Source organism: Oncorhynchus nerka, linkage group LG21, assembly GCF_034236695.1.
Source record: "Oncorhynchus nerka isolate Pitt River linkage group LG21, Oner_Uvic_2.0, whole genome shotgun sequence".
NCBI lineage: Eukaryota > Metazoa > Chordata > Actinopteri > Salmoniformes > Salmonidae > Oncorhynchus > Oncorhynchus nerka.
The window spans coordinates 8296755-8311636 of record NC_088416.1 but is presented as its reverse complement, the minus strand read 5'-3'; the positions used below and the strand labels follow the sequence as shown (position 1 = coordinate 8311636).

Here is a 14882-nt window from a genome sequence, read left to right as displayed (position 1 = left end):
CCCCTAGACCTCCTCTATTTATCAGCCTAGACCCTCAGTGTACCTCCACATCGACATCCGTTTTACCCCCAGTCCCACCACCACCGCCACACAATACAACCTTTACCCCATTCCCATCCACCCCACTACCCCAAACCCTCAATCCACCTAGTCCTCGTGTCCACACTCATTCCAAGTCCCCACCCGCTCAGAAGTCAGACCCGCATCTCCCCACATCCCCTTTCCACTAATTCTCCAACCCCCGTCATATTTCTCACTCTACATCTGCAAATCGCTTGTCCATGTTCCTCTCTGTATTTCTCTGACGTGGCCATTCAGAGTATAATCGGCTATGCTTGTGGATGGCAGGTGCAGGAAATTGGCTACTTCATTCATTCATTCGTTCATTTGTCAGGGACGATGTGCAATGTTTCATACTAATCTAGGAATTTATTTTGATGCAGATCACCAGTTTTGGTGCAGTTTAGGCTGGAGTTAGAATTGCGCCAAATCAAACCGAGGTTTATTGGTTGCATGCACAGTTTAGCCCATGTCATCGCGGGTGCTGTGAAATGCTTATGGTTACTATAGCTCCTAACAATGCAGTAAAGAAATGAAGACGTGTCGGTATGAATCTAATTAACAACCCAAAAAGCGCTGTAACAAGTCATCCAAACGCAATCTATACGTATGTACACCCGATGAATATCCTCGAGATATGCGAAGAATGCGATGTACAGCAGTAGATATATTAAGAGTTGAGCTATGTCAGGAATCCAGTATATGAATAAACAACTGTAACTAAAATGTACGGAAGTAGAAATATAAGAAGTGCGTGAGTACATACAGGCCAAGGACGAGCTGTTGTAAGACATTCAGTACATAGCTGAATCACATTCACTTGTTGTCTGTGGTGGGTGTGTAGGAAGAGGGCAGGCGAGCGCGCTAGCTGGTAGGACGTTAGCTCCGACAGCTCTGTGTAGAATCATAGAATGAGAGACGCTCTGGGGCGGCAGGGTAGCCTAGAGCGTTGGACTAGTAAGCGAAAGGTTGCAAGATCGCACCCCCGAGCTGACAAGGTACAAATCTGTCGTTCTGCCCCTGAACAAGGCAGTTATAACCCACTGTTCCTAGGCCGTCATTGAAAATAAGAATTAGTTCTTAACTGACTTGCCTGGTTAAATAAAGGTCAAATAAAAAATGAATTATGTTCTGTGTGTCCCCCCTTGACAAAGATAAGCAGCATCCCTGCTCAGGGTACCTGCTGAGAGGCGACACACTTAACTAGCGTAACAGGGAGAGCTGTCAGGTATACCGCAATCAGGATTTAGCAGGGTAGCCACCACTTCACCTTGGAGGTGGAGAGGGTCTGCGCAGCTCAAGCTTGCGTTGACACAGCTAGCGCCGTTCAAATGAACAGATGCCATCGTGAGATCATCGTTGGCACCGATTTGTAACTGCTTCAGAAGCACACACACACACACATTCCAAATCTCCCCCATCTCCATAACACAGGCTCTCCCCTCCACCCAGTAGCTTGTCGGGTGCTATTCCTCGTCGTTTTGCCTCCTTTCATTGAGGTCTTCTAACTCTGGCCTGCTACTTTCCTGCTACGTTGACTTTATGTTGGTTTAATGTTTCATCTTCCTCTACCAGAACAAGGCTGCCAGCTCCCCCACAATGTAATAGTTGGTGTTAATTGTCACTATGCTATATGCAGTTAGTCCTGTTGTATTGCAGTACGGACACTACACACATTCATGTGCAAAACATGCTCTTTCCATGACAGACTGACCAAATGAATCCAGGTGACAGCTATGATCCCTTACTGATGTCACTTGTTAAATCCTCTTCAATCAGTGTAGATGAAGGTGAGGAGACAGGTTAAAGTAGGATTTTTAAGCCTTGTGACAAGTGAGATATGGATTGTGTCATTCCGAGGATGAATGGGCAAGATAAAAGATGTAAGTGCCTTTGAAACGGGTATGGTAGTAGGTGCCAGGAGCACCGATTTGAGTGTGTCAAGAACTGCAACGCTGCTGGGTTTTTCACGCTCAACTGTTTCCCGCGTGTCTTAAAGGTCCACCACCCAAAGGACATCCAGCCATCTTGACACAACTGTAGGAAGCATTGGACTCAACATGGGCCAGCATCCCCGTGGAACGCTTTTGACACCTCGTAGAGTCCATGCCGCTACGAATTGAGGCTGTTCTGAGGGCAAAAGGGAGGGAAACTCAATAGTATGAGGCTGTTCTTAACGTTTTGTACTCTGTGTACTAGAGGTTGGCCGATTATGATTTTCAACACCGATACTGATTGAGGCCCAAAAAAGTCGATACCGATTAATCGGCCAATTTGTAGTTATTTATTTATTTGTAATAATGACAATTACAACAATACTGAATGAACACTTATTTTAACTGAATATAATACATCAATAAAATAAATTTAGCCTCAAATAAATAATGAAACATGTTGAATTTGGTTTAAATGATGCAAAAACAAAGTGTTGGAGAAGAAAGTAAAAGTGCAATATGTGCCACGTAAGAAAGCTACCGTTTAAATTCCTTGCGCAGAACATGAGAATGTATGAAAGCAGGTTGTTCCTTTTAACATGAGTCTTCAATATTCCCAGGTAAGATGTTTTAGGTTGTAGTTATTATAGGAATTATAGGACTATTTCCCTCTACACCATTTGTATTTCATTAACCTTTGACTATTGGATGTTCTTATAGGCACTTTAGTATTGCCAGTGTAACAGTATAGCTTCCGTCCCTCTCCTCGCTCCTCCCTGGGCTCGAACCAGGAACACAACGACAACAGCCACCCTCGATGCAGCATTACCCTTGCAGAGCAAGGGAAACAACCACTCCAAGGCTCAGAGTGAGTGACGTTTCAAACGCTATTAGCGCACGCTAACTGGCCAGCCATTTCACTTCGGTCACACCAGCCTTATCTCGGGAGTTGATATGCTTGAAGTCATAAACAGCTCAATGCTTGATGCACACCGAAGAGCTGCTGGCAAAAAGCACGAAAGTGCTGTTTGAATGAATGTTTACGCACCTGCTTCTGCCTACCACCGCTCAGTCAGATACTTAGATGTATGCTTGTATGCTCAGTCAGATTATATGCAACGCAGGACACGCTAGATAATATCTAGTAATATCATCAACCATGTGTAGTTAACTAGTGATTATGATTGATTGATTGTTTTTTATAAGATAAGTTTAATGCTAGCTAGCAACTTACCTTGGCTTACTGCATTCGAATAGCAACGAGAGGCAGGTCGTTATTGCGTTGGACTAGTTAACTGCAAGATTGGATCCCCCGAGCTGACAAGGTGAAAATCTGTCGTTCTGCCCCTGAACGAGGCAGTTAACCCACTGTTCCTAGGCCGTCATTGAAAATAAGAATGTCTTAACTGACTTGCCTAGTTAAATAAAGATTAAATAAAAGTGTTTAAAAACATTTTTTAAACGGTGTCCAAAAATACCGATTTCCGATTGTTATGAAAACTTGAAATTGGCCCTAATTAATCGGCCATTCCGATGAATCGGTCGACCTCTACTGTGCACATACACACTCATTCACACTCACATACGTGAACACCAACACCACGTGTATTCAACAAGGTGCACACACACACACTCGTCCTCCCTGTGGTACAGGGGATTTAGACTCTTCTGCCCTCCAGGCTTTTAGATGATATATAATCTGCATCCCAAATGGCACCCTATTCCCTATATAGTGCACTACTTTTGGCCAAGGCCATAGGGTGCATATATGATTTAAGATGGAGTGTAGCTATCTGGAGCCTGCTTTAAATGCACAGCCAGTAGTTGAGTCGTGGAATATCTCTCTGTTTTTGATCCGGGCGTGTCCGTGGTGTTAATTTGGAAGATATCATGCTGGGGAAACTGTGGCCTTGTTCTTCCACTGCTCATTGTGTCTGTCTGTCTCTGTCTGTCTGTCAGACTCGCACAAACTAATACACAGAGAGAGTGCGTGTGCGAGACTGCGTGTATGCGTCAGAGTGTGTGTCTGTGCATGTGGGGGGTCCTTGCTTAACAGTACGACGTGCTGGGGCTGATGTACTTCTGACTCTCCTTCCCCTCTCCCCGGCGCCTCCCTATCTCCCTCCTCCTTTCTGCTCCTCCCCTTGCAGGTCTGGCCAGGCGGGTCTCCATCTATCTTGACAGGAGTAAGGGACAGGGAGGTGAGTGCTGCTGCCGTCTTTCCCTCTCGCCTGACTCAGTGTGCTGCACAAACTCCAGCAGTCTGGCCCTGCACTACTTCTTCCTCCTGTTACCTGACCCTCCATTTGACGATCCCCCCCCCCCCCCCCAGGCCTCCCTTTCTTCAGTCAGTATCCCTCTCTCCACAGGCCAAAGCTTGGTATCGTGTATTCCTACCAGTACAAAACAGACATGAAGGGTGACAAACTCTGCCCAGACAACTGTGTAGTTTGAACTATAAGCTTTCACACACAGATAGAGCGTGATTGTCATTTTAGTTTTCAGGAATTGTTTTTGCATCGTTTGACCCTTATGAATGAATGAACACAAAAACAGTATGTGTAGACGTCGTTAGAGCAATGCTGAACCTGCCGTTTCTGGTTCTATCGGCCCAGTATCGTTGCAGGGTTGGAATTACAGGGAACCCCCATTTAGTCTTACAACTGTCAACACTGCACCCCCATATGGGTTATAACAGATTTTTTTGGGGGGTGGCATCCTCAATCATCTAATTTGTATAATTAGAGGCCTGCTGGTAATGTGGGATGTTGATAGTAGAACTAATGGACCTCCTTCCTCTAGCCCTGAGGCCTCAGTACCCATGATTTAGTTCCCTACAGTACCTGTGATTAGTTCCCTCCACAGCCAAGCAAAGGGGCCTTAAAACTGTCTTCGTCCAGACTTGGGTTTTTCCCCTGCAGCTGAATTGGCATGCAAACTGTGTCGGAGAGAAGACTATAGAGATTGGGAGGGAGGGTAGAGGTAGAGAGATGGATGGGATAGGGAGAGAAAGTGAGGGGTTGACCGAGAGAGGAGGAAAGTGAGAGAGGGGTGAGAGAGGGAGAGCCTTGCCTGCCTGTTTGGGTGCTGTTTATTTCTATCTGTTGTGGAGCAGCGCCGTCTCCCTCTCAGCCCTCATTACACCCTGTGGAGTTATCATTAGTGTTGGTTTAGCATTCCGGAGAGGGAGACCCACATCGACTTCCCGTCCACACAGACAGAGCGCAGACCTAATTAAGTTCTCATGCAGATGTCGTTTATAACATATTGCTCTCTCCCCCTCTCTCATTCTCTCTCTCGTTTATCTCTCCTCTCGTTCTACTGCAGCAGCTTGAGGAAGTTTTTCTTTTTCTTTTTTTTTCTGATGAGACTGGGGAAGTTTGAGTGAAAGTAGGGCAGTCCTTCTCCACGTACACTGGATGGCTGGAGGCTTGTTAAAAAGGCCTCTGGGAGGTAGTGGCTGGGAGATGCGGGACTAAAAGAGGATAAGTACACAGAGAGGGAGAGGGTGGAACAGAGGGAATGGGGGGGGCAGACAGACAAAGAGAGGGACTAGGAGAGGAACAGACGGAGGGGGACAACAGAAACTAAAACAGAGACTGAATATGAGAGAAGGCTCAGATGTCTCAGTGACTCTGGACCCAACCCAAATAACTGTGCCAAGGTTTTTAGTCATCACTGCTCTAACACTGAGTCCCTTAGCCTGTAATACAGGTTAAATACAGGCTCCACTCTAGAGCTTTTTTCCTCTCGTCAGCTCACAGGTTAACTAGCCTAGCGCCAAAAGCGTCATAAACTACTGGTGTCCGTGTCCATCAAATCAACCCCATCCATGGTGACGGCCTCATCGTTAACTACAGCCTTCTGCAGCGTAGTCCTAGTTAATTCCATCACCTGGGTCCCGGAGGACACTTTCAAAGCAAACACGATTAAGGGAATAAAAGAGAGAGAGGAGGGAAGTGTGAAGTCGGCGCGCAGTCTTTAATAACCTGCGGCGTGTGAGAGCCAGTCCATCAACAGGTGATTAATGGTGTGGAATGCAGAGGCAGTGCTCGTCCCCTAGAGCGAAAGAACAAGTGATGGAAATATAACGTGACACTGAGGGACATCTAAGGAGAGCTATAGAGAGAAGGGGATTAGGGAAGTAGAGCCAGGGACAGAGGTGAGTAGTGAAATGGGGCTATCGTAGCCACTGGAGACCACTGAAGCTAGTTTATGCAAACACTAACTGTAGGGCTATCCTCAGCTAGCACATATACGCACCAGCAACACCAACGCACAGGCAGCCCCGAATATCCATTAAATTGTACATTATGCTAATGCTAACTAAATCATTAGCCGCTTTTGTAGTCGTTATTAAGGAGAACAATGGGCCTCCAGTTGGGAGGGAATTTGAGATGGAGGTTAGAGAGGGACAGTGTGAGAATGAGGGAGAGAGGTAGAGTATATATTCAAGGAGGTATTCCCCTGTGTATAAGAAGAAACCCAGAGAATCCGATTTTGACGAGTCAGCGATGCCTAGGCTGCACTCCCTCATCCACTCCCTCAGTCACACATCTCCATACACAATGGCGCTATTGATTTCTGTGTGGACTTCTCAAATCCCTGCCTCACTGGTTAGGCTGCCGTAGGGAACTGGGATTGATTATGTCATTTTAGGGAAGTTGACTAGTTGCCTATAGAGTCTGTGAATGAACTCAATGTGTTTGACCCCGAGGTGACCTGAAGCAAGGGACATCTTTTGACGCCTGAGAGATGTTTTTAATTTTTTAATTTTTTAATTTCACCTTTATTTAACCAAGTAGGCTAGTTGAGAACAAGTTCTCATTTGCAACTGCGACCTGGCCAAGATAAGCATAGCAGTGTGAACAGACAACACAGAGTTACACATGGAGTAAACAATTAACAAGTCAATAACACAGTAGGAAAAAAAAGGGGAGTCTATATACATTGTGTGCAAAAGGCATGAGGAGGTAGGCGAATAATTACAATTTTGCAGATTAACACTGGAGTGATAAATGATCAGATGGTCATGTAGAGGTAGAGATACTGGTGTGCAAAAGAGCAGAAAAGTAAATAAATAAAAACAGTATGGGGATGAGGTAGGTGAAAATGGGTGGGCTATTTACCAATAGACTATGTACAGCTGCAGCGATCGGTTAGCTGCTCAGATAGTAGATGTTTGAAGTTGGTGAGGGAGATAAAAGTCTCCAACTTCAGCGATTTTTGCAATTCGTTCCAGTCACAGGCAGCAGAGAACTGGAACGAAAGGCGGCCAAATGAGGTGTTGGCTTTAGGGATGATCAGTGAGATACACCTGCTGGAGCGCGTGCTACGGATGGGTGTTGCCATCGTGACCAGTGAACTGAGATAAGGCGGAGCTTTACCTAGCATGGACTTGTAGATGACCTGGAGCCAGTGGGTCTGGCGACGAATATGTAGCGGGCCAGCCGACCAGAGCATACAAGTCGCAGTGGTGGGTGGTATAAGGTGCTTTAGTGACAAAATGGATGGCACTGTGATAAACTGCATCCAGTTTGCTGAGTAGAGTGTTGGAAGCAATTTTGTAGATGACATCGTCGAGGATCGGTAGGATAGTCAGTTTTACTAGGGTAAGTTTGGCGGCGTGAGTGAAGGAGGCTTTGTTGCGGAATAGAAAGCCGACTCTTGATTTGATTTTCGATTGGAGATTGGTTTGATATGAGTCTGGAAGGAGAGTTTACAGTCTAGCCAGACACCTAGGTACTTATAGATGTCCACATTATCAAGGTCGGAACCATCCAGGGTGGTGATGCTGGTCAGGCGTGCGGGTGCAGGCAGCGAACGGTTGAAAAGCATGCATTTGGTTTTACTAGCGTTTAAGAGCAGTTGGAGGCCACGGAAGGAGTGTTGTATGGCATTGAAGCTTGTTTGGAGGTTAGATAGCACAGTGTCCAAGGACGGGCCGGAAGTATATAGAATGGTGTCGTCTGCGTAGAGGTGGATCAGGGAATTGCCCGCAGCAAGAGCAACATCATTGATATATACAGAGAAAAGAGTCGGCCCGAGATTTGAACCCTGTGGCACCCCCATAGAGACTGCCAGAGGACCGGACAGCATGCCCTCCGATTTGACACACTGAACTCTCTCTGCAAAGTAATTGGTGAACCAGGCAAGGCAGTCATCCGAAAAACCGAGGCTACTGAGTCTGCCGATAAGAATATGGTGATTGACAGAGTCGAAAGCCTTGGCAAGGTCGATGAAGACTGCTGCACAGTACTGTATTTTATCTATGGCGGTTATGATATCGTTTAGTACCTTGAGCGTGGCTGAGGTGCACCCGTGACCGGCTCGGAAACCAGATTGCACAGCGGAGAAGGTACGGTGGGATTCGAGATGGTCAGTGACCTGTTTGTTGACTTGGCTTTCGAAGACCTTAGATAGGCAGGGCAGGATGGATATAGGTCTGTAACAGTTTGGGTCCAGGGTGTCTCCCCCTTTGAAGAGGGGGATGACTGCGGCAGCTATCCAATCCTTGGGGATCTCAGACGATATGAAAGAGAGGTTGAACAGGCTGGTAATAGGGGTTGCGACAATGGCGGTGGATAGTTTCAGAAATAGAGGGCCCAGATTGTCAAGCCCAGCTCATTTGTACGGGTCCAGGTTTTGCAGCTCTTTCAGAACATCTGCTATCTGGATTTGGGTAAAGGAGAACCTGGAGAGGCTTGGGCGAGTAGCTGCGGGGGGGGCGGAGCTGTTGGCCGAGGTTGGAGTAGCCAGGCGGAAGGCATGGCCAGCCGTTGAGAAATGCTTGTTGAAGTTTTCGATAATCATGGATTTATCGGTGGTGACCATGTTACCTAGCCTCAGTGCAGTGGGCAGCTGGGAGGAGGTGCTCTTGTTCTCCATGGACTTCACAGTGTCCCAGAACTTTTTGGAGTTGGAGCTACAGGATGCAAACTTCTGCCTGAGAAGCTGGCTTTTGCTTTCCTGACTGATTGCGTGTATTGGTTCCTGACTTCCCTAAACAGTTGCATATTGCGGGGACTATTCAATGCTATTGCAGTCCGCCACAGGATGTTTTTGTGCTGGTCGAGGGCAGTCAGGTCTGGAGTGAACCAAGGGCTATATCTGTTCTTAGTTCTGCATTTTTTGAACGGAGCATGCTTATCTAAAATGGTGAGGAAGTTACTTTTAAAGAATGACCAGGCATCCTCAACTGACGGGATGAGGTCAATGTCCTTCCAGGATACCCGGGCCAGGTCGATTAGAAAGGCCTGCTCACAGAAGTGTTTTAGGGAGCGTTTGACAGTGATGAGGGGTGGTCGTTTGACTGCGGCTCCGTAGCGGATACAGGCAATGAGGCAGTGATCGCTGAAATCCTGGTTGAAGACAGCGGAGGTTTATTTGGAGGGCCAGTTGGTCAGGATGACGTCTATGAGGGTGCCCTTGTTTACAGATTTAGGGTTGTACCTGGTGGGTTCCTTGATGATTTGTGTGAGATTGAGGGCATCTAGCTTAGATTGTAGGACTGCCGGGGTGTTAAGCATATCCCAGTTTAGGTCACCTAACAGAACAAACTCTGAAGCTAGGTGGGGGGCGATCAATTCACAAATGGTGTCCAGGGCACAGCTGGGAGCTGAGGGGGGTCGGTAGCAGGCGGCAACAGTGAGAGACTTATTTCTGGAGAGAGTAATTTTCAAAATTAGTAGTTCGAACTGTTTGGGTATGGACCTGGAAAGTATGACATTACTTTGCAGGCTATCTCTGCAGTAGACTGCAACTCCTCCCCCTTTGGCAGTTCTATCTTGACGGAAGATGTTATAGTTGGGTATGGAGCCTTCCTGAGCCAGGATTCAGACACGGCAAGGACATCAGGGTTAGCAGAGTGTGCTAAAGCAGTGAGTAAAACAAACTTAGGGAGGAGGCTTCTGATGTTGACATGCATGAAACCAAGGCTTTTTCGATCACAGAAGTCAACAAATGAGGGTGCCTGGGGACATGCAGGGCCTGGGTTTACCTCCACATCACCCGCGGAACAGAGGAGGAGTAATATGAGGGTGCGGCTAAAGGCTATCAAAACTGGTCGCCTAGAGCGTTGGGGACAGAGAATAAGAGGAGCAGGTTTCTGGGCATGGTAGAATATATTCAGGGCATAATGCGCAGACAGGGGTATGGTGGGGTGCGGGTACAGCGGCGGTAAGCCCAGGCACTGGGTGATGATGAGAGAGGTTGTATCTCTGGACATGCTGGTTGTAATGGGTGAGGTCACCGCATGTGTGGGAGGTGGGACAAAGGAGGTATCAGGGGTATGAAGAGTGGAACTAGGGGCTCCATTGTAAACTAAAACAATGATAACTAACCTGAACAACAGTATACAAGGCATATTGACATTTGAGAGAGACATACAGCGAGGCATACAGTAATCACAGGTGTTGAATTGGGAGAGCTAGCTAAAACAGTAGGTGAGACAACAACAGCTAATCAGCTAGCACAACAACAGCAGGTAAAATGGCGTTGACTAGGCAGGGAGGGTTGGATTAACTACACACAGAGCCTGAGTGCGGCTGGGGCCGACAGATAAAACATAAACAAGCAGAATGGAGTACCGTGATTAATTGACAGTCCAGCATGCAGCCAAGTGATCAGTGTCCAGGGGGCAGCGGTGGATGGGGCAGGGAAGCTGGACTGGCGAGTGTTATCCAGGTTAAAAAAAAAACTAACAATGACTAAATAGCTTGTAGCTAGTTAGCTGGTTAGCTTCTGGAGGTTCTTGAGTGTGTTCTAAAAATTTAAAATAATAGCGATTCCGTATCACATTGGGTGAGGCAGGTTACCGGAAGGTATAAACAAATTAAAAATCGAAAAGAGATAGAAAGTAAATATGGGTCCAGTGAGTGTTTGGGACACAGCGATTCAGACGGTTAGCAGGCCTGTGCTAACAGTGGAGTTGGTTACGGTTTAACTGTATGGAGGAAGTGAAGCAAAAAGAGAGGTGGAGTGAGTGGAGGAAAACCTGAGGTGGTGAAGGAGTGGGAGTATAACAAAGATGGGGTGGAAAGAGAGAAAGCGAGCGAGATGGGGTGGACCGTTTTGTTCTCTTATTCTCCTGGCATTGGGTTCAGTCAGTGTGTTGACTGGTAAGCAGGGGGTTGGAACCGGTTCAGAGAACATAACCGAAAACTGGAGAGAATTACGTTGTTTTTTTTGAGGAACGGAAACAGTACCGGGAATGAAAGTAATCTCTAGTGTTCAGGAACATAACTATTATTTTAAAAGCATGGGAACCGGTTATTAACGTTCTCTTTCTTTGTCCCACAAAAAGCGCCATTGAGGCCGCTAATTCAAACACTCCCTCTGTCACACAGACACTTCTCCTTCCAGTGTCTGCCTGCCAGCTAGTTTTCTAGGTTAGGCCGGTTGGGCGAGGCCGGTTGGATGAGGCCGGTTGGATGTACTGCAAAATTATCTGAAATTACGTTTGGAGGCGGCTTATGGTAGAGGAATTAACATTAAATTCTCTGGCAACAGCTCTGGTGGACATTCCTGCAGTCAGCATGCCAATTGCACGCTCCCTCAACACTTGACACATCTGTGGCGTTGTGACAAAACTGCGCATTTCAAAGTGGCCTTTTATTGTCCCCGGGACAAGGTGCACCTGTGTAATGATCATGCTGTTAAATCAGCTTCTTAATATGCCACACCTGTCAGGTAGATGGATGGATTATCTTGGCAAAAGAGAAATGCTCATTAACAGGGAGGTAAATAAATTTGTGCACAAAATTTGCGAGAAATAAGCTTCTTGTGCATACGGAAAATGAATGGGATCATTTATTTCAGCTCATGAAACATGGGACCAACACTACATGTTGAGTTTATATTTTTATTCTGTGTATATATAAACCGGTACTTCTGGTTCGAACCGGTTCAGAACTTTATTATGCTGGTCGGAACATTGGAATGGAACTAAAACAGAATTGTGCTTCTGTTCAGATCAAAATGATTGGAAATGTTTGGGGTTTCCAACCCTTGTATTCATCGACTTTCGTACTATCTGCCTGGAATAGTAAGAATAAACAAGTTTAGGGTTTCTCTGCTGCACTCGCTTTCTCTCCGTCTCTCCCCATCAACCAGAGATGGGAATTTCTCACTAACACAGAGCTCCGGACTTCAAAGGAATGCCTCCTCTTCTCCCTCAGTCTCTGAATGGCCCCAGTCGTTCTGCGTGTGTGCTTGTGTGTGCACGTGTGTTAGTGTGTGCAACGGGGGAATCACAGAAGTTTGTGTGTGTGAGGGTCCCAGCTCTGTGGGTGGCTGAGTACACTCTGTGAAGTGTTCCCCCACGCGTCTGCACGTGAGCCTGAGCTAGCTAGCCCGCGTAGCTGTGACGCCAGAGCTAGCCACACTGGGGCTTTGAAACAGGGCTGTGAGGGATTTGGACCAGACTGATGGAACAGGGTTGGGATTGTTGATGATTGGGAAGAGGAAGGAGATCATATGTCGGAGGAGGAAAAGTAGGAAGAGAAGCTGTGTGCGATTTCACTTAGAGAAAGTGTGTGTGTGTTTATACAGTGTGTTTTCAGAGTTATCCCGTGTTCCTCTCCACACCTGTCTATCACACAGCACAAGTACAACACTCTGGAAAGCAGTCTCCCTCTGCCAGTCTTTGCCTGTTTGTCAAGGTTAGGCTACGCCCCCGGCCCTCTGCCAGGTGTCACACACTCAGTAGCAGCATATGGAGGTGCTGAGGGCTCTTTCTCTCTCGCTCTCTTTCTCTCTCTCTCTTTATCTCTCTGGGTGTGAGAACCTGTCACTGCTGCCTGCCAGTAGCAACATCTGGTGGAGGAGTTGGTCTTTTCTTATTTGATTTTTATTTATTTTTTTACCCACTTTTTAATCCCCTTACCCAATTTTGACCATGTCTCATCATCACTGCAACTCCCCAACGGGCTCGGGAGGCGAAGGTGGAGTCACGCGTCCTCCGAAACCTGACCCGCCAAGCCGCGCTCCTTAACAGCCGCCCGCTTGACCCGAAAGCCATCCGCACCAGTGTGTCGGAGGAAACACGGTTCACCTGATGTCCAGGCGCCCGGCCCGCCACAAGGAGACAGAGTGCGATGAGTCAAGTAAAGCCCCCCCCCCCACCGCCCGGCTAAACCCTCCCCTAATCCGGCACTGGGACAATTGTGCGCCGCCCTAGAGGAGTGGGTATTTTAATCTCTGCCTGTTGTGAGTCACAGGGTTGGCAAACGTCTGAAAGGCTTTTTGTCCACTTCCAAATCGACCCCTAGCACTCTAACCTTAGGGTTGGATAGGTATTAGTGATATCCTGATGGCTGGTGTCAGACAGTGACCTTTCATTTGACCCACAGTTGACTCAGATGGTGTGTTTCCTGTTTACATCCGCCAGTCTGAGTGTGTCTGAGAACTCTTGGCAGATGCCACCAGAACCCGTGCTCAGCTGGTAGATCATACCTCAAACTCCCAGGCATTGACAGCTGCGTCATGGTCAATGATAACCATTGGTTTCCGCCTGTGTGTGTGCTCCCTTGTAATCTTTCTGTCTGTGTGTGTGTGTCCTCTTAGGTGCAGGCATGGTGGTGGACTGGGAGCAGGAGACGGGGCTGCTGATGACTTCTGGAGACGTGAGGGTCATCAGGATCTGGGACACGGAGAGGGAGATGAAGGTCCAGGTGAAGAGAACACAGTGATCATAACTAGCCTGTTTATCGATGGCAATGTTTTTGAAATGTCACAGTTGCCTATTGCACGTCCATGATTTCTCAGGGGACAAACCTCAAATCCAATAGGTCCATTGGGAGCGTTATGACATTCTGTGGGACTGTGGATACTTTCCCCTGCTTTCTTACGTATCGGTTTTTACAGTGCCTGCAGAAAGTATTCATACCCCTAGACTTGTTCCACATTTTGTTGTGTTACAGACTGCATTTCAAATGGATTCAATTGAGATTGTGTGTCACTGGCCTGTGAGGTATTTCACAAAGTGGAATTATGTTTTTAGAATGTTTTACTTTTTTTTAAATGAAAAGTTGAAAAGTCTGGAGTAATTATTTAACCCCTTTGTTATGGCAAGCCTAAATACGCTCAGGAGGGAAAATGTGCTTAACAAATCACTTAATAAATTGCATGGACTCACTCTGTGCGCAATGATAGGTAGTAGTAATTCAAAAATCATGTAAAGCACTATCTCTGTACCCCACACATACGACTATCAGTCTAGCAGTGAATTTCAAGCACAGATTCAACCACAAAGACCAGGGAAGTTGTCCAATGCCTCACAAAGAAAGGCACCTATTGGTAGATGGGTAAAAAACAAACAAAGCAGACCTTGAATATCCCTTTGATTATGGTGAAATGATTTATTACACTTCGGATGGTGTATCAATACACCCAGTCATTACCAAGATACAGGCTTTCTTCCTCACGCAGTTCCTGGAGAGGAAGGAAACCGCTCAGGGATTTCACCATGAGGTCAATGGTGACTTTTAAACAGTTAGAGTCTAATGGCTGTGACAGGAGAAAACTGAGGATGGATCAATAACATTGTAGTTAACTCCACAATACTAACCTAAGTGACAGAGTGGAAAGAAGGAAGCCTGTACAGAATCGTGTACATTTTGAATTCAGGCTGTGACGTAACAAAATGTGGTATAAGTCCAGGGGTATGAATACTTTCTGAAGGCACTGAATGCATCCTGGTATTCAGCACCTGGCTCAACATTATCGGTTGTATTTCCATTCAACCTGTTAACCCTTTATTGGACAGACAGTAGTATGGTAGGTATGCGAGCCCTGCCCTGTCTCTGGCTGTATTGGCGGCAGAACCCAGACGACGTTCTCCATCAGTCAGCTGTAGACGTGATTTGATCGAGTTGTTAGCCAGTTACT

At 46.8% G+C, this 14882-nt stretch overlaps 1 protein-coding gene across 7 annotated transcripts in view; it reads left to right on the top strand.

Moving 5' to 3' along the window:
• The window catches only part of LOC115104411 (regulatory-associated protein of mTOR), a 219809-nt gene that overhangs the window by 199163 nt on the left and 5764 nt on the right, over nt 1-14882 (top strand). For 4 of the 7 annotated variants that reach the window (XM_065006273.1, XM_065006274.1, XM_065006272.1 and 1 more), the window contains exons 30-31: nt 4145-4195; nt 13560-13666. In XM_065006273.1, coding sequence (XP_064862345.1) covers nt 4145-4195; nt 13560-13666 — 158 coding nt within the window. The remainder of the gene's footprint in view (nt 1-4144; nt 4196-13559; nt 13667-14882) is intronic. The other 3 variants (XM_065006277.1, XM_065006276.1, XM_065006275.1) reach the window with 1 other exon arrangement.